The 20,197-nt window shown below is 37.9% G+C and overlaps 1 protein-coding gene across 1 annotated transcript in view; it reads right to left on the reverse strand.

Moving 5' to 3' along the window:
* LOC124258957 (argininosuccinate lyase-like) overlaps window positions 1-20,197 on the reverse strand; it is a 35,480-nt gene that overhangs the window by 13,308 nt on the left and 1,975 nt on the right. Inside the window, 6 exon segments of the mRNA XM_046693026.1 lie at window positions 505-659; window positions 903-986; window positions 3,382-3,453; window positions 3,455-3,469; window positions 6,011-6,118; window positions 7,060-7,111. Of these exon segments, the coding sequence (XP_046548982.1) occupies window positions 505-659; window positions 903-986; window positions 3,382-3,453; window positions 3,455-3,469; window positions 6,011-6,118; window positions 7,060-7,092 (467 nt within the window). The 5' untranslated portion in view covers window positions 7,093-7,111.

A 20,197-nucleotide genomic window follows, 5' to 3' on the forward strand; every position in this document is an offset into this window, starting at 1 on the left:
ATATGGCCGGTCTGTAAATAGTCGAGTCTGGACCAGACAATCCAGTGGTCAACAGCATGAGCATCGATCTACGCAATTGGGAACCGATTACATGAGTCAACCAAGTCAGCGAGCCTGACTACCTGATCCCGTTAGTCGCCTCTTATGACAAGAATGGGTTGCTGAACATCAATTCTAACCCGGATCTTCACGGGTCTCAGGGAATATGAAGACACACTAAGTGATTCAACCAAGTCAGCAAATCTGACAACCCAAATCCATTAAGTCAGCTCTTATGACCAGGTTCCATTTCAAAACGAAATCCCCAGCACAGTTTGCTAGGGACCTATTCTAATCAGGATACACAAAAACATTCATATTTTTTCTGGGGACCTCTTCAGCACAGTTTGCTAGGGACCTATTCTAATCAGGAAACACAAAAACATGCATATTTTTTCTGGGGACCTCTTCTAACCTGGAATCTGCCCCAAATTAACCTGACATGCTACACATCAACAGACTCACAACTTGGCTCTGTTGAGGATGACACTGATGAAGTTGGTGAGGTAGGTGCGGAGCTGGAGCTGGGCGTCCCTCATCCACAACCTCATGTCGGTCGCCACCTGATCATTCCGGCTCCGACCGGTGTGAAGCTTGCCTCCTGCCGTACCGATCAACTCCTGGAACATTCACACAACCATGGACATCATCGATCAACTCCTGGAACATTCACACAACCATCATTGACTGCGCTGACATTTGAAAGAATCCTGATACAAATCTGCGGAACATCTTCACTTTAATCTTTCATAGAGTTTTCTGTCTGTGAATCAAAATCTGATTAATGACATTGAGTTTCTTTCATTGGCATCTTCCATTTTATATTTCAAACAGTTTTCTGTGAATCAAAGCTAATGAATGACCTTGAGCCTTCTCTCGTTGGCAGTGTGGATATCTTCATCCCCTGGTTTCAACTCAAACACATCTTTCTGCCACTCATCTTTCACCTGCAAATATATCCAGGGCTCGATTTAGGCATTTAGAACTTGCACTGGGCGACCTGAAACTGCTAAATGCAACCTCTTACGTATATCAACTTGCGCCCAGAGCATGTTAATATTTTGTGTTCAAAGAACACAGACTTCAGCTGGAAAACAGAATGATGAGGAACTGACGTGGAACAGTGATTCTGATTATTGTAGGAACAGTGAATGAAGGACTTACTGTTCATGAAAGTTTGGGAAGTAAGATAGCTACAGATTTCTTTTGTTATAATACTGTTCTAAAGCATCTTTACCAAAACTCTAGCATTATATAAGAGATTTTATGATTATTAAGCAGCAGGTGCAACCTTGTTTTGTTTGGTGCAACAAGGTGATTTCCTACGTTGCATTGGGTACAAGTAGGTTCCATTTCCTTAAATCGACCCCTGATATCACATCATATTTTCCTGTCTGTGGGATTATAGATTTTACAGCAATATCACAGCGCCAAAATATATTTAAAATCAGGTTAACAATTGAGGCTATACCATGCAAATCACAGGGGTGGAAATAACTTTAAAATTGCTAGTGTACTCCAGTACAGTGGCATATGTAAAATCACTTGCTCTGATAATATTTCCACTATACTGCCCGATTTTCTTTTTGTTTTTTAAATAAACAACATAATTAACATTGGAAAGACAACTGGACACTGGTACAGCGTGATATACAAATTTGCTTGCCCGACAGAAAAGAACACTGGACTGGGACGTCAGGCAATGGGTAATCAAAGGTTCATAATTCTAAATAATCAAGTAGATGAAAACACAGTCACACCAGGATTTATCTGAGATTCAAACTACGTGCCCTTGGCAGGCACAACACTTTACTTTATCACAACAACAAGATAAGATATTATCAATGCCACAATTTTCAAATGGATAATCATGAACCATTCTTCCTATAGACGATATTATCGATTTCTAGCCAGTTCTTACAGAAAACATGCTTTCAATATCAAATTTCTGCAATTTCTTGACCAGGGTTGAATTGGTTGAAACACAGTGATTTCTTATCGACATTGCTTATCTTGTACCATGTGGGTGGAAACTTTAACATTGATTTTGGTATTTCAATCAAACATGTGCTGTGATATTCCATTGATATACAACAATTTTGTTTATCCGAAGTAAAATGCCATGCTCAGCAATTTTTCAACTATATATATGGCGGTCAATATACAGTAATAGTGGTATGTCGTCAGACGACAAGGGCATGGTCACTTTGATAGACAAAGGTTGGACAGCTGCTGTGCATAGCTATATCAAGTTCACTGAAAGATTTTTGTAGTTTTATTCTTATTATACACATCCTCTTAAAGATCTTGTAAATTCATTCAACAAATCCCTGTTATCAATGTTTTTATATTGTAAATATGAAATATGTAACTTCTGGGAGAGGGCGTTCCTAAGTTGGATAACTTGTGCCCAATCCATTTCATTTTTTAATAAAATATGTTTAAAACAAAAAACAGCTGCTCACAGAATCTCTCTGTGAATGCAACAAGTAAGTTCTTGTAGGATGGGATTCGATTAGAGTTACAATTAAATATTTTTGTCTGTAATGTCTCATACTGACATACCAGTATTCATTAGACTCACAGTTTTCTACAAGTTTTCAGCATGATTTGAGTATTTAAATGTAATAATTCACATTGTGTATTATATATTACCTCCCCTAGGTCCTGTTCATAATGGGGCAGTTGGGTAGCCTAGTGGGGGTAGCCTAGTGGTTAAAGCGTTCCGCTCGTCATGCTGAAGATCCGGGTTCGATTCCCCCCATGGGTACAATGTGTGAAACCCATTTCTGGTGTCCCCCGCCGTGATATTGCTGGAATATTGCTAAGAGTGACGTAAAACTAAACTTACTCACTCCCGTCCATAAAGGGGCTGTGGGGTAGCCTAGTGGTTAAAGCGTTTGCTCATCACGCTGATGACACAGGTTCGATTTTTCCACATCAGTATAATGTGTGAAGACAATTTCTGGTCTCCCCCGCTGTGATATTGCTGGAATATTGCTAAAAGGGGTGTAAAACTCAACTCACTCACTCCTCTCCATAAAACTAATGGGCAATCTTAGTAAGATATGAACTTTATAAAATAATAAGATATGAACTTTACAAAAAGTCGAAATTTTGAATAAGTGCTAACGGATTCCTAGTTTGCAACCCTGCACGCATCCTCGATAATCTCCAGGGTATACGTTACGATCACTCTCCACTATACCCTGTGCTTGGCCTGATGATTTTATTACCTCCCTAAGCCGATTATCGAGGATGCCCTGAGTGATTAGTTTAAGATCCTATAAATATCCATGACACACACCAACAGTCATCCATCCTTCAGTGTGTAAACGTCACCTTCTCCAAGCCATCCAAGATGGAGTCCCTCTCTGCTGCTGTCACAATGCCCACCTTCTCCAGCGCCTTCACAGTATGCCTGACTTCCCTGAAACACACGCGGCATCTTGTAAAGACGAAACCATCTGTAAAATTACCAATTTCCTGTTATGGGATTCAAACACGGACCTTATCCATGCCTGGATGCCCTGTTTACATGACCAAGGTTAAGCCTGTAAGCAAGCTGATTAGGTAAGGATGACATCTATGGGATGACTCTGCACCCAGGTACATACTCCCTACCTCAAGGCACCCTCCTAAGCCATTTTGTTAGGTACTGAGAGCTATTTAACTCAAATTTAGCAAAATCATGCTCTGCTAATCATAAAAATAATTCTGTGTGAAACACTGTATTGACTTGAAGTATATTCAGTATTTGTTTAACCAAAGAACCCCACTTGGAGAATGTTTTTATGAAGAGATTTTTTTCAGGTTTCAGCAAATTTTAAGAGGCTTTTTTCATTTATTGGTTTCCACTAAATATAAAATTTAAAAAACAAGATTTCAAACAAATGGTTCTAGAAACAGTGTAACACTTTGGAAAAAGCTCTTTCACTGAAACAAATGTTGAGATCTAGATTCATATAAACTGTGGGCGTCTCGGGGATTAAATAATAAATAAATATCATAATTACATAGTGGGTTGGGTACTTGGGTGGGCGGCTGACGTAGTACCTACCTTTGTGGTCATATCTGTATAAACTTTCGCACATGCCGACCTCGTGTCTGGGGAGACATGACGATGTCACACTTCTTGCATGTTCAGCAGAGATGCAAAGATCGTGTGCATTTGCTGAATTTCGGATTTCCCCAGTCACGTGGCCCGGTGTGGCTACATAAGTCAGTCGTCCAATACCCGCATCGGGTAAGTCAATCTACGACCTCGTGTCTTGAGCCAACACCAACTAATAAGTTTCCACATATTGTTTATTGTTTTGGGGATATCGTATTGATTTAGTGGTAGTTTTGGGAGGGGGAGAAATAGTGTAGGAATAAGTAGGTTTTATCTTGTTATTTTCGGGAGTAGGTAAAAGGGGTGGACGTAATCAGAAGTTAACAGAGTTTAAGTAGGATTTAGGTAGGCAGGGAAGTTTGTTCATTTCTCAACATTTGTTTTGACCTAAATTCCTTATACATCTTGTTTACTAAACAAGAATGGAAACGAATACTCTCTTTGTTTTGACTTTAATTGAGCTAAAGTTGGGAAACCCATCAGGAATCATTTATACAGAACCTGCAGACAAGAAATACTGACCACGCAAAGAGGCCAATTATAAAACACAAAGCAAAGCATATTACTTCAGTAGCCAACTGCAGAGGTACAGATAAGCTGCGTATCTGTGTAAATTACGAAAAAATGTATGTGAAAACTCAATTCCTATCAAGTCTAATGCGTACAAGTATGCTTGAACTTTTGTAAATACTCAATAAATTTGATATTACATGCGTACACACAAAAATGTGATAGAGATTACCGAGGACAGATCAAATAACTGAGGTATATTGAGAGATTCTATTTCCGCACATGAACTTGGCAACTTGCAGTCTTATTGTTTCTCATATTACAGATCAAATACAAATAACAAACACGTAAACCAACATTTAAACTGTGTTATTTTTACAATTAATGGAAAATGGCAAAATACCCAATTGAGTTTGAGTGAGGTGGGTACAATTTATTTGGTTACTCTAAGGAAAACTAGGATACCCAATTGAGATAAACACAAGCGAGTACATAACTCAACCAAAAAGTTATCTGTAGCTCTGCAACTGACACTTGTCGCACATCTGCATCGTTCTACTGTCACTGGGCGTCTGTTTTACATCTCCCACGCGCTAGGCGCCTATTACATAAACAAATACAGACAAAAACCCTTGTGTCAAAGTTGAAGTGATGTACATAGATTCCAGGAGTTATCCGAGGTTCGACATAACCACAGAATGATGAATATATACGTGAGGTATACACATAGATCAAGCCTTTACTTTGAGGCAACCGTATGTTGAACACCTCAAACTTTGGCACAATGGTGTATATGGGTGACTATTGAGGAGGAAACAACTATTGCGATAGTCTATTGCAACATGCTACTGCGATAATGATAGTCTATTGCCACCAAAAATTGCAATACTATTGCCATAGTTTTTTTTCTCCTTGAATTGTCTCCTCATTTCCCAAATGAATGTATAGTTTATATAAAATATAAACAAATTGAAGTAGTTTCAGTCTCTTCTAATAACTGACAAGAAACTTGAAACCCAGATCAAGTAACAGTTAACACAAACTCAATGAAGCTGCAAGTCTGCACCCAAACACCTTGTATTTTGCGCTGCGCATTTATCAACAGAAGTTAATTACTAAACTATCAATAGTCACACATACTATCAATGCATTGATAGTTTTTCATTTCTATCGATTAATTGTTATCGGAGACTCAACAGTTGAATCCATCGATAGTTTGATGCATCGTTACAGCCCTGATGGTGTATGACTATATAGTCAAGCTGGCATCCTGATCAAGATTAGATTTAGACGATAAGTACCTCAATGTCTGCCTTCCCCTCAAGATTAGATTTAGACGATAAGTACCTCAATGTCTGCCTTCCACATCCTCTTGTCATAGGAGATAGAGGCGTTGAACTTCTCCATGATCGGGTCTGTTGCTCCGGTAAACCGGCCACCCCACAGCTTATTCCCCTGGTGGTTCAAACATAAAGTTGATAAATACAAACAACAATGTGTAACTTTGATTCTCTAGACTATTTTAGCTTCACAACGGTGTTAGTAAGTGAGTGAGTGAGTGAGTGAGTTTAGTTTTACGCCGCACTCAGCAATATTCCAGCTATATAGCGGCGCTGCGGTCTGTAAATCTGGACCAGACAATCCAGTGATCAACATCATGAACATCGATGTGTGTAATTGGGAACTGATGACATGTGTCAACCAAGTCAGCGAGCCTGACCACCCAATCCCGTTAGTCGCCTCTTACGACAAGCATAGTCGCCTTTTGTGGCAAGCATGGGTTGCTGAAGACCTATTCTACCCCGGATCTTTATGGGTCACAACGGTGTTAGAATCTACAGCGAAATTTTCGCTCTGTGCACTAAACAAGAAGTTGTTATCCGCAAAGTTGTATGCTTCTAAACCTGCTGCAGCCTAGCATCTGTCACAAAGTAGACATAACTGCATCTTCACTGGCCACTTAATCTTCAACATGAATCACCCTATGTGTGTTTAATTAAGAAACTAAAATAAACCTTCAAAAAACAGTCTGAACAGTGTATATATATGTGCATATATGTTTTTAATTTTGCATTTAAAATTTTCAATTTTACAAGCTTTGCACACAATGTGTCAAGTGATGCTGCACAGTGATATTGCAAGAATATTGATAAAGGTGGAGCAAAACCTTACTCACTCACCCATCCACGCACCTACTCACTCACTCACTACTGCAATCAGCCAGCCTTTGTCCAGCCAGTCCTCAAATATGACCTCTCAAATGTGATTATACCGTGACCTTCATTCAATTACCTATCCACTTAAAATCCATGTGTTAATGCATGTATCGAAGTCAACGATATGAACCACCCAATACACTATTTATCTATTTTGAGACACCATCAGTGAATACACACCTCTCCAGCTCCTTCTTGCTTTGAGTCCGACATCACGGATGTTCCTCAGTTTCTGTAAAACACAACACACAACAAGCTGACAATACGGTTTATATTCAAGGACAGAAATGATTACCTGTAGTTATACATTGTGTTGTGTGTATCATATTTCACGGTCATGAAACAAAATGCTAAATCATTCGCCAATATTTTTAAAGCATGCAAAATAAACCAGCCCTGAGCATAAAAACACAAACTGTTCTGTAGCAACAGCTTACTGTTAACAGAGACCATATAATAGTCTATTATATGGTCTCTGCTGTTAACCAGTCCAAAATAAACTGTGTTTGTGCTATAACTGTACTGCATCTGTGTTGCAACATTAGTGTTGGGAACTGGTTAAAATCTAACAATTGATGATTGGTTCATTACAACTGATCAATCATTGAAAAAAATTGGTTAGCGTGATTTATCAAATTCTCCTGTTTATGTTTGTTAATGCACAAAAAATATAGAAAAAACATGTACTTCTTTCGGTGTGTTTTTTGCAAATTGCACAAAATGCATTTACAATTTTCACATCTTTACAGGAGGACTAGCATGTTAGGAACATAAATTTCCTGGAATCTTTAAGATAATTTCAATCATGACAAGGAACGAGCTTGTAGTACTTATGAAATGTAACAGACAAAACCAACCTTATGAAAAATGTTGTTAATGCAAACAAGTGTGCCAAAATTGTTTGTGTTCGATTATGAGAAAACATGATCGATTGCTTGGTCGTTTAGTCATTGCAACCAATCTTCGACTATTTCAATTAATCGGACCACCACTAGGCAACATACATCAATATCTGAAGGGGCATATTGTAAATCATGCAAGCTTTCTTTAACTGTATTTGACCTCTAAGTTCATTTGTTGTTTAAAACACACTCAGCAATATTCCAGCCATATGGCGGCGGTCTGTAAATAATCAAGTCTGGACCATACAATCCAGTGATCAAAAGCATGAACATCGATCTACGCAAATGAGATACAATGTCAAGTGTCAATCAAGTCAGCAAGCTTGATCACCCAATCCCATTAGTTGCCTCTTCGGACAAGCATGGGTTGAGGAATACCAAATCTAATCTGGCTCTTCACGGGTTGGACGTCTAAGTATAACAGTACATATTAACATATTATTGTGAGCATGTATTTACTACTCATTAAAGCAAGTGTTCTGGCTCACATTAATACATTGGCATATTTCTATTCAAACTTATCAGAATACACGGTCAGATTCACATCACATTCACAGAGTGAGTGAGGAAGTTTAGTTTTATGCCGCTTTACCAATATTCCACCAATATCATGGCGGGGGACACCTGAAATGAGCATCACACAGTACACCCATGTGGGGAATCAAACTCGAGTGACGAGCGAACGCTTTAACCACTAGGCAGGCCCCACCACCCCCGGAAAAATAACAACCACAAATATAAAATGTCAATTCCATTGCAAAATCAACTAGATTTTCCCCTGAAAATGTATCTTGTTGGGCATAAGGGCAAAACAGCATTGAAAACTAAATACAGGTGGATCTTAGAAAATATGCAACAACACCAGGTGTTTGTGAAAAGGGTGTTCTATAGGGATAGCCAACAATGAACAATGTAATCAAGCTTTAGATTTAGACATGTCTTCAACTACTGTGTCAAGTGTGGATGATAGAGCTGTCAACATGGTCATGTTAAGGTGATATTCTGTTCACGCACAAGTGTCCAGGAAATATTTTCGAAGCTCTCTTCATGTTAAGATGGGGACAGTCCAGTTTTTTCTGTCCATACATATCACATTGTACTTAAAAGTTGATATTCAATCTTAGCTCTAAGATTTAAAAATCAACAAGAAAAACGGCTGGTATAGTGGAAAAAGCCTCAGGCAAGTGATTTTACATGTGCCACTGTACCCGTACACTAGATATTAGAGTTATGAATCCACCCATGGGTACAAGGTGAAATTGGGTTTACATTTCAAGTGAGAATCCCGCTCATATTGTGATGTCTTCATGTTAAGATGGTCATAAGTGCCATACATTAACATTAACTTAATAACTTATGACTGTCTTAGCTCTAAGAGAGTTTCGAAAATCTTGTCCCTGTACAGTAACAGCTGTCGTGGTGATAACAGAACACCGCCATATAAATGAAATATTGCTGAGTGTGGCGTTAAAACAACAATCAATCAATAACGGTAACTCTGTTACCAAACACATGGAACCTGTGCAATCTTTCATAGCAGTCTGCCTGTTGAACAACTCTCATATCGAACTTTCTGCTTTTGATTTCATACAAGTTAGATCACATTTACACTAATCTGGTGATGCATAAATTCAACTATGTACAGTATGTACAATGAATGTACAGGAAAAATCTACGATTACAAGTTAATATTTAATAAATTTATAGTCACTTTAACACTGTATTCAATACCATTATGCCTCTTCCTCTTTATTGGTATCTCAGAATGACAACACATTAGCCTCCATAAAGCCAAGATATTACATTGGTTAGAATCATATTTACATGAACTGGGAATATGGCCCCATGGACAGGTCTTGTTAACCAATGTTCATGCAGTTTGTCTTAATTATTTCACTGAGCAAGTCTAATAACTAAGTAGTCCTGGGTGCCATTGTACAAAACAACTTTAGTGCTAAGTTTAGCTTATCTCTTAAGGCTAACCTTAGTCACTAAGTTCAGCCTTAGGCACTAAGTTCAGCCTTAGTAAAGGTTGTTTTGAACAACGGCACCCTGGGATTTGTCTTGGGTTCCAAACCAACTGCCCTTCACTGCCAAATTTGGAAAAAATAGTCAGTCTGTTTAAAATTTGGAAGTTTTTAATGTTCGTATTTTCAGATGTATTTTGACATTGTAACATGTTATATTTGGTATTACACTTTCTTAGTAAAGTACAGATTCTAGTACTTTTGTTGGGTTGAGTCCCATCCGGGATTTGAACCCACACCCTCAGAGTCAGGCACCTAATCGCCAGAACACAAAGTCAGATGCCTAAACCGATCAGCCATGGTAGAATCTGAACTTTACTAAGAAAGTGTAATCCCAAATATAAAATATGTTACATTTGACCACTTTCTAAATGGCATTGTGTATTTTATATTTTGACCTTGTGTTGCAATATTACAATCAATGCAATAATGTAAAATTCAACCACCTCGTCTTAAATGGTTCTGTTATAAGTGGAATAATCGACCTCCACTAAACCATCTGCGACCACATTTGTTAAACATGAACTGTTTATTCACATGAACTATTTAAGTCCGATTCAGCAGTTTTACTGACAGGTGCTGTAAATATGGTTCTGATGAGCTGTCTATGTCCAAAATAGATTACAACCACCCAATATAGTTTGAATTACAAAAATACATAAAACAACGAGAGTACAACTGTCGGCATAACTTCCAAATGTGTCCTTTTCTACTTGCATACATGTACTTCTTCATTAGTTTTTATTCACACAGTGAACTCTACTTCAGTGAATATTGCATGTACTGCTTCTTCTTTCATTGTTTACCCATGAAGGTCCGGGTTAGAATATTGGCCTTCAGTAACCCATGCTTGTCGTAAGAGGCAACTAACGGGATCGGGTGGTCAGGCTCACTGACTTGGTTGACATATGTCATCGGTTCCCATTGCTAAGATCGATGCTCGTGCTGTTGATCACTGGATTGTCTGGTCCAGACTCGATTATTTACAGACTGTCATATAGCTGGAATATTGCTGAGTGCAGCATAAAACTAAACTCACTCACTCACACACTCTTTATTGTTAATTGGACATGTGACTGGGACATTCTTACACATATTGAATTCATATTAACAATTAGTCTTGGGAATTGGTTAAAATCTTATAATTGATGATTCGTTCATTGTAACAGATCAATCATTGAAAAAATTGGTTAGCATCATTTTTCAGATTTTCCTATTCAGGTTGTTATTGCAGATAAGTATAACATGATACAACTTGCTACTTTAAAGTGATGACTAATATATCATGAATATAAACTTCCTGGAGTCTTCAACAAATATTCAGTCATGACTTTTCAGTTAGTGAAGTGAGTATTCTAACAACTAAACACGTTTTCAGGCCCTGACAACCTTGGCGATATGTTCCATCGTCAAGTGTTTCAAAGACTAAACCAGTAGAGGGGTAGAAAAAAGACGATCCAGTCCTCATTCCTCCACCTAAGCATTTGTTTATCTCATGATGTCCCTATCACTAATAGGGGCACCTTATCAGTTCCAGTCTGATTAGCACAGACAGTGATTTCTGTAAAATCACTAATCTGCCTTTGAACTCACCCGTCAATGGCGGAAAGGTGTGAGCTGCGCTTGGTTTGTTAATTTGATCAGTTTGCTACACCAATCAACTTCTCATTGACTGACTTCTCGGCTTATGTATACAAGATTGCTGTTGTTTGAATCGCATGGGACCAAATTTCCTTCTCGAGTCATCGCGGGTGTATTTATGAGACGAATATCGCGTGTAACCGTATTCAAATGATGACAACTATAACAGGGAATGGTCGGACCGACAGGTACTTCGAAAGTTATGCATAATATCTCGAGACACCAGCATTCGACTCCATCGATTTGACTGTAGTTCCAAAATCATTTGTGTTTGATTATGAGAAAATGTGATCGATTGCTTGGTCATTTAGTCACTGCAACCAATCTTCGATTATTTCAATTCATCGGAACACCACTACCAGCTTCAATTTGGTGATTTAGCATAATGCAATATTCATTCATTCCATATGTTACAAAGTGCAACCTAGATTATTTGTCTAACTTTTTTCAGTGCAAGTCAAAAAGCGAGTAGGTAAACTGCTGAATATAAACATCTAAATAATATCAATAGCATATTTATGGATATTACACATTGATTTTAGAAACATGTGCAACTGGAAATGACTGGTGCAACTAGTCATTTTTATCTTAGGTTGCACCCCATGTAAGTCATGTTAACATCAATTAAATCGAGCCCTGACTATTTGTAAGAATAATTTTAAAATATTTTTATGTGCAAATTGCAAGATTCATTCATTCCATATGCTACAAACTGCACAACAACAGATACAAATTAGAAAAGTGATTTTTTTTCTCAGTTCCAGTTTAAAACGAATGGTATTTCACCTTGTGGTGAAAGCACATAAATCATATCATAAAATCAGCCTAGACTGTGATAAAACATTTCCCTAACAACAACACATACGAATCAAACAGAACAATACTAACACTTACAGAATATCTGTGAACTTCGTACCCGAGTCTGCTGTCTGTTGTAAATGTCTCAGACAGAAGCAAGTGCCCCTTTCTGTTCTATATGTGGAATGTCAACATGTTTGACTGAAAATCAATGGCCGATATTGGCTGTAACTGTGTGATGTGACTTTACACGAGCAGTAATGAAGGATAAATCAACTTGCAGCTCTGCCAAATATGTAAATACGATCATATTACCCTACAACAGGAAATAATCAATGCATGATTTTACCAATAAGTAGGACCGTCCCCATGCACTAACATCCACACCAGTAACCTCCCTTTGAATTTATGGCAACACTTATAGGTTACACACCACCAAATGTTTTCCCATAGACTTCTATAGTAACCTTATAATTTAAAAAAAAATAGACATGCTATCAACAGCCATTCCATGTACACATGGGTACACTCTGGCCTTTAAACTACAATAAAACACAATATCTGGCCAACTTGTCCGGCTCGTTTTGCGAGCACAGGAAGCGGAACACATCAACCCCAGTTCCGCACCAAATGTCACCTACTGGAAAATATCTGTACACACAATAAGCGTAAGTGATGGTGATAAAAATGACAGCACTAAATACTTAAAATTGTTGCCAGTTTTAATTACTGGTTGGATGTGCTTTTAAAAAACAATCATCTTACACTATTTCATCCAATCACAGCTGTCACATGTCTCTGTCTCTCTTGACTTGTGTACATACGGACCGGTTCAGTGAGCAAGCGATACTGATTTAGTGTAGTGGAACCTATATTAACCTGAGTGAACCTGAATTGAAAATAACACCTACAACAGTATTTGATTCTGCATGAGTCAGCTTTGTCCCATGCTTGACGCTTTGTAAAATACAGAAGGGCTTGTAATAATTTAATACTGAAGAGAATGGCTTACTAATGAAATGAATTGATATTGCTTTATGCCGCATCAGCAATTTTCCAGCTATTCAAGATGAGAACCATCGAGAACCATCGTAAAAGTGGGACATCAAATATCATCATCATCATCACATATCACAGGTTAGTACAAAACTGACAATTTTGCTAAAAGTAACATGTTCTAATAAAGATCAAAATCTTTCAAAAATGATAAAATCTTATTGCTATGAACTAGTGGTGTTTCGATTAATTGAAATAATCGAAGATTGGTCGCAGTGACCAAACGACCAAGCAATCGATCATAATTTCTCATAATCGAACATCAACGATTTTGGAACGACTGTTTTAGTCTTTGAGAAACTTGACAATGGAACATATCATTGAAGTTGTCAGGGCCTGAAAACGTGTTTAATTCTTAGAAAACTCACTTTACTAACTGAAAAGCCATGACTGAATATTTCTCTAAGACTCAAGGAAGTTTATGTTCATGATATATTAGTCATCACTTTAAAGTAGCAAGTTGCATCATGTTATACATATCTGCAATAACAACCTGGATAGGAAAATCTGAAAAATGACGCTAACCAATTTTTTTCGATGATTGTTTGTTGGTAATGAAGCAATCATCAATTGTGAGATTTTAACCAATTCCCAACACTACTATGAACTTGAGTAAAAATATTGTCCTTAAGTAGAAACATTAAAATATGTTTGATTTATCAATGCAGTATCCACAGAATCTAAAAGTACGACTTAGGGATAGAAACACCTTTTTTCTAAGTGTGCCTTAGGGCACCAGACAAATATTTTAGGTGTGCCTTTCAGAAATGAAGGAAATTAAGGAAAGAAAGAGTTAACATGCTTACTAATAACTTCACAACTCTTGAGCAGATATGTTCATTCAAAACATTTGCAACAAGTTAGTCTGTATCGCACTCCCTAAACCATATTATTTTCCCATCCACCCAGCCCTGTCTGTAATGAAAACACCTCTAAATGAATCAACTCTAGATTTCATTCTGAATCTCTTAACACACTGGGGCTCCTTATCAACTTAAATGAAGTCATGTCTTTCTATATTTGAAGACAAGCAATTTCAGGTGTTAACCATTCTCTTCCCACAGAGGTTACTTGTCATATCTTCCTACGAACCTCTGTTCTAATACGGCCCTTTCATGGGTGTTCAGGATTCGTCATTGGTTGCAATCAGATTTAGTTGTGCAATCAGCGACGTTGTTTCAAAAGTGATCATTCGCAAGGCCTCGGTAATTTCCGTATGCTTCGGGAAAACTAGAACCTCTTCCCCTGCGCGATGCGCAAACGTTTCTTCTAGACAGAACTCAGTCATGTAATGGCGGATCAATGGCATCTCCATCGCCCTCGTTGACAACGGACAAGCTATCTATTAAATGTCTTGCCTGAAAGTTACAAGCCCACAAAACAATTCACTAGCCTCAAATTTGAATGTAGAAACTCAGCAAAAGATTACAAAAAGGTAAACTACCATCAAAAACAAATAAGAAAACACTATGATGATGTCTAATATGCTTAAATAACTTGATTTGAAAGTGTATTATAACTTAACAATTCGGAGAAAGTGATATATTTACAAAATGACCCCATGAAAATTCATAACCAGTCGGGCCAGTGACTGTGGACATTTACTGGCCCAACTACATTTTTACTAGAGACTGGCTAGCGGGCCAGTGGCTATTTCTGCACACTGCCTCCTGGACTAGTTCTGGGCATGATCTAGACTAAGGTTTAGTCTCTGAATATATATAATTTTGATAGTAACAAACAAGCCCATTTAAATTGAAAAGGAGCCCCAGGGAGACCAGAGATTCAGATCCTGAGGAAATCTAGACTTGCTTTATTTAGGGCTTTAGCACTTCAGACAGGACTTGGCAGTAGGTAAAATAATGTGGTTCAGGGACTGTGAGACAGGCTAGGCATGATCCAGAAGTCGGCCTTCAGGCTTAGGACATGCAGGCCTAGATTTTCGAAGCTCTCTTAGCACTAGGATAGTCGTAAGTTAATGTTAATGTATGGCACTTACGACTATCTTAGCGCAAAGAGAGCTTCGAAAAACTAGGCCCTGGGCACTTGCAGACTGGTAAGTCAAGGACGTTCAATATGCCGAATACATTACGTGTAATTCAAACCGTACTGTATATATTGATGTAGGTCTTCATAAACTTGTATTACAATATTCAGACATGTGACAGCTAACAGAAAACAGTGCTGTATCACTGTAGCTAACCTGGATATAAAGTCATCAGTTTAGAAACCAAAGACAGCCAATGAACCAAAGTTGCTGTCAACTTTCATCTTTAAATATTTCCTTCATATGGATTCTTGAATCAACTCCCTCAGTGTCACAGTACACGTGAAGATCCATGTTTGATTTAGCCTTCAGCAACCCATGCTTGTCGTAAGTGGCGACTAACGGGATCGGGTGATCAGGCTCGTTGACTTGATTGACACAAGTCATCATACCCCAGATGAGTAGATCAATGCTCATGCTGTTGATCACTGGATTGTCTGGTCCAGACTTGATTATTTACAGATTGCCATCATATATAGTTGGAATATTGCTGAGTGCAGCGTTACATTCCGTTTCGCTCAAAAGCGGACAAATGAATTGCAATTTAACTCGAAAACTAATAAAAATAAAATACTCAATGAAACCCTGATCATAATCAAAACATCAGACCAACTCTGTGAGGTTTTCACAGAATTTATGTCCTAAAAATTAAAAAGTTGTTTCACAAACTATCATCAAAATATTGACACAGTTTACTATTTGTTACGAGGGAGGAGTGCAGAGAAAGGGACAGCCATGTGTTCAAGAAGAACGTGCACAAGTGCCGACAAAGGTATTGATTCATTAACCTGTGCTGTGTCATATCCATCCTTTCTCGCACACCTGGGGGATGATTAGTGTTGGAGCTCATCTTCAGCCTATCATGCTTGTCATTAGTGACTAGCAGGATCAGCTGGTCACATTCTGTCACCAAGTGACCAAGTCACTGAGCATGACCAGCTCCTGTTAGTCGCTAATGACAGGCATGAGAGGCTAAAGATGAATTCCAACACAAATCATCACAGTAGGGCTGCCACGATTCACCCAGACCTCGATTCGATTCGATTTTCAATACTGAGCCCTCAATTCGATCATTTTCGATACGATTCTTCATACAAGTAAAACATCAGATTTCATTTAACTCTCAGAGTTTATTAAACAAAACATATCACACTGAAACGTTTTCCCAAGATTTGACTAGGAAATCAGGAATGTAAATTGACGTAGCGTAAAATCCATCGTCAACTTGGCGATGTCTACTAGCATCAATTCCCATATGATCATTAGCCCAGCGTCGACCAATCATGTTAAACCCTTATTTTAACGCTCAAAACCGCTTCGAGTCAAATGACGTTCTCGCTGTTTGGAAATATTTAAATAGATATTCAAATATCGAATCGGAATAGTGATAATGGTTATCGAAAATCGAAACTAAGGTGTCAGATTCAATTTCGATGAATCGAACCGAATCGTTACAGCCCTACATCACAGATGAATAATATTCACTTTTTCCTTACTCATACAATGCAGGCATCACCTTTACATAAACACTTCTCCAGTAGGTAATGCACACTCGTCTCAGTAATTGCATGTGACACATGGATCGTAACTTTGACCTTATGAGACATCAGACTCATTTGTAAAGAATGTATTGGGAAAAGCTATGCTCTATTTGTGAACACAGGGTGATGTATATTTCATGCACTGTGACGCTAGTAAATTACATTTGTGAATGCAGCTTTGTCGAGACAGGCAGCTTTTAAACCCAATTGGCAAACTATTTCACTTGACAGTCTAACTGTCTAGCTTGAATTTTTCAGAATATGACTATAATCATAAGTTTGAGCCATTATTGCACTTGAAACAACTATATTTTTCCTTCAAGCATGCTGAACACGTCTCTCTTCTCATCTTGGGGGAGGTGGAATAGCCCAGTATTTAAAGTGTTCACTCATCACGTCGAAGACCTGGGTTTGATTCCCCACATGGGTACAATGTGTGAAGCCCATTTTGGGTGTCCCCTGCCTTGATATTGCTGGAATATTGCTAAAAGCTGCGTAAAACGCACTCACTAACTCTTCGCTTCCTGTATCAAATAATGTACATCTGATAAGTACAGACTGTTTCATGCTTTCTAAGTACAGGATATTCATGCTTTGTTGCCCGATGATGACTCACACAGTTTGTACAATTTCCATCACCAAGTCCTTTTTTGCTGAACATTTATTGTCAGCATCTGTTGTTTAATAATTCACGACTGGGATCTGTCAACTGTGTGTTCATAACAGAATGTATCGGTGCAATAAAGCAATCTGATAAACTTGGTATCCAAACCAGATAAATATGCAAATTAGGTCAATACACAAACTACTTTCACAAAACTCCAAACATGCCATGTGAATCCTAAAACGTTAACATTTCATTGATGACATCATCACGAGTTTACAGGGGCAAACATGGTGCACCGTTAAGTATTCTTAGGATTCTCGTTCGATTCTCTTCACATAAATTCACGTACGATTTGCTTCTTTTCTTAGAGTAATTTTAAGAATGACATTATATGATAAAGAGATTATAAATCTCGTGTTTCCATATCATTAATATCATATATTAGGAAAAAGTAATATGTGTTATGCTGGCATTTTATTCCTAATATATGATATTAATGATATGGAAATACTCTCGGTTAATAATCTCTATACACAGCTGACAACCAGGCGATATGATGATTGCTGCTATAAAGGTTATTACACAGACAGGTGTGTCATACCAGTTTTACAACCAAGTATCCAGTTTCTTGTATTTCCAAGCTGAGAGCGACGGCAATACATGAATTATTAAATGAGTTTGGATAAGTCAGTCTGACATGTATCCTAGCGTAAGATTTTCATGACTATGCATCATTTCTTAATCATCTGGACATTTAGAAAAATGCACAGACACATCTTACAAACACACAAGTGTTGAATGATGTCATCCATCTTCAGCTATGGCATTGTTTCTGGTGTCATGTTATTATATTCTGACGTGAGTGAGTAACATTGAATAAGCCAACAATGAGTGAGTGAGATGACACTAACAGTAGTGAGTATCTGAGTGAGTGAGTGAGTGAGTGAGTGAGTGAGTGAGTGAGTGGTGAGTGAGTGAGTGAGTGAGTGAGTGAGTGAGTGTGAGTGAGTGAGTTAGTGAGTGAGCTAGCTAGGTGGGTTGGGTTGGGTGGGTGAGTGAGTGGGGTTTTACACCACTTTTAGCAATATTCCAGCAATATCAGGGCGGGGGACACCAGAAATGGGCTTCACACATTATACCCATGTGGGGAATAGAACCCGGGTCCTCGGCATGACGATGAAGTGATACCAGCAATAACTAGTACACATATAATTGTTTACACTTCTAACTGTAGGTAAATATTAGTGCAAAACTGAAGAAGATACACAATAAATGTTTGTCTTGGTTGTGAGATCCCTGGGTGGAATAAGTGTTGAGAAAATGTACTTTTTAAGTAACATCTGCGAAGTGAGTGAGTGAGTTTTGATTAACACTGTTTTTGCCAGTATTCATATATATATCCTCACGAAGCCTAAAGTGATGCAGGTCTCACAGGTTTACCAAGTTGGCAATGCATGATATAATGATATAATACAGTATCGTATCATAATACAAGGCTCACGATACAATACATATATTTACAACTCCTGTATTGCAAGGTTTATTACACTATAATAAATATTGATGTGAATAACACCAGAAATTGTTACAGGAATCAGTTCAAGCAGATTCCAGTATTTTCTGCTAAATCTGCACAGTGCCTCTCAACTTATGTTTCTCCCCTGCAGATTCCAGTATTATCTGATGAATCTGCACAGTGCCTCTCAACTTATGTTTCTCCCCTACACTATCCCATTTTCACTGTCCGAAATTTAATGATCCAGTGTTGTGATTAACCTTCAAAAAGGGAGAAAATATGAACGTATGAAATAGGTAGGGGTGGGTATTGCAAAGAATGTTCATATTGCGATATATTGCGATGTGAAAGCATATATGGTGATATGTATTGTAATATATTGCAAGATTATTTTTCAAACAAAAAACTACTTATGATCGAGTTAAAAGACAACAAAATCACTATGCTTGGTTAAGCTTTAATCAAATCCAAATTATCTGGAAACCCATTTAACATAACAAACCAGTATGAACTAGGATAAAAAGCCCTGAGTTTTAAAACATTCAGATCCAAAACATTTGAACATTTGAATGAAATAACAACACAACTTCAAACCGAACTTAACTGCATTGTGAAAAACAGATACAAATTTTTATGAGTAATTGCTCCAAATCAGATTATCAACATATATAAATCACCAGGCCTCACCATATCATGACACACCATAAGTACTGGGATACAAATCATTGCTATCAGATAATCAACATATATAAATCACCAGGCCTCACCATATCATGACACACCAAAGGTACTCAACTCTGTATATCATATGTTGGTGCCTTAGAGAATTAAGCAATTTGTGACCCCAGGTAATGACAATGTTAGATTAATAAATTCTGAGAAACAGTGAGCCAAGAGTTCAGACAAGCATATCTTTTTCTTGACGCTGATTGTAATTGGGGAGTTCTGAGTGCAAAACACTGCTATTACAATGTATATGGTTTAAGATAATTACCTATCCTGTTGTTTCGATTCTGGGAGCTATGGGTTTGTTTATTTGTTGCTTAACGCCGCACTCAGCAATATTCCAAATATAGGGCGACTGTAAATAATTGAATCTGGACCAGACAATCCAGTGATCAACAGCATGAGCATCGTCCATGCAACTGATAAGATGACATGAGTCAACTAGTCAGAAAACAAG

Source organism: Haliotis rubra, unplaced genomic scaffold, assembly GCF_003918875.1.
Source record: "Haliotis rubra isolate DU_JTF1 unplaced genomic scaffold, ASM391887v1 Scf704, whole genome shotgun sequence".
NCBI lineage: Eukaryota > Metazoa > Mollusca > Gastropoda > Lepetellida > Haliotidae > Haliotis > Haliotis rubra.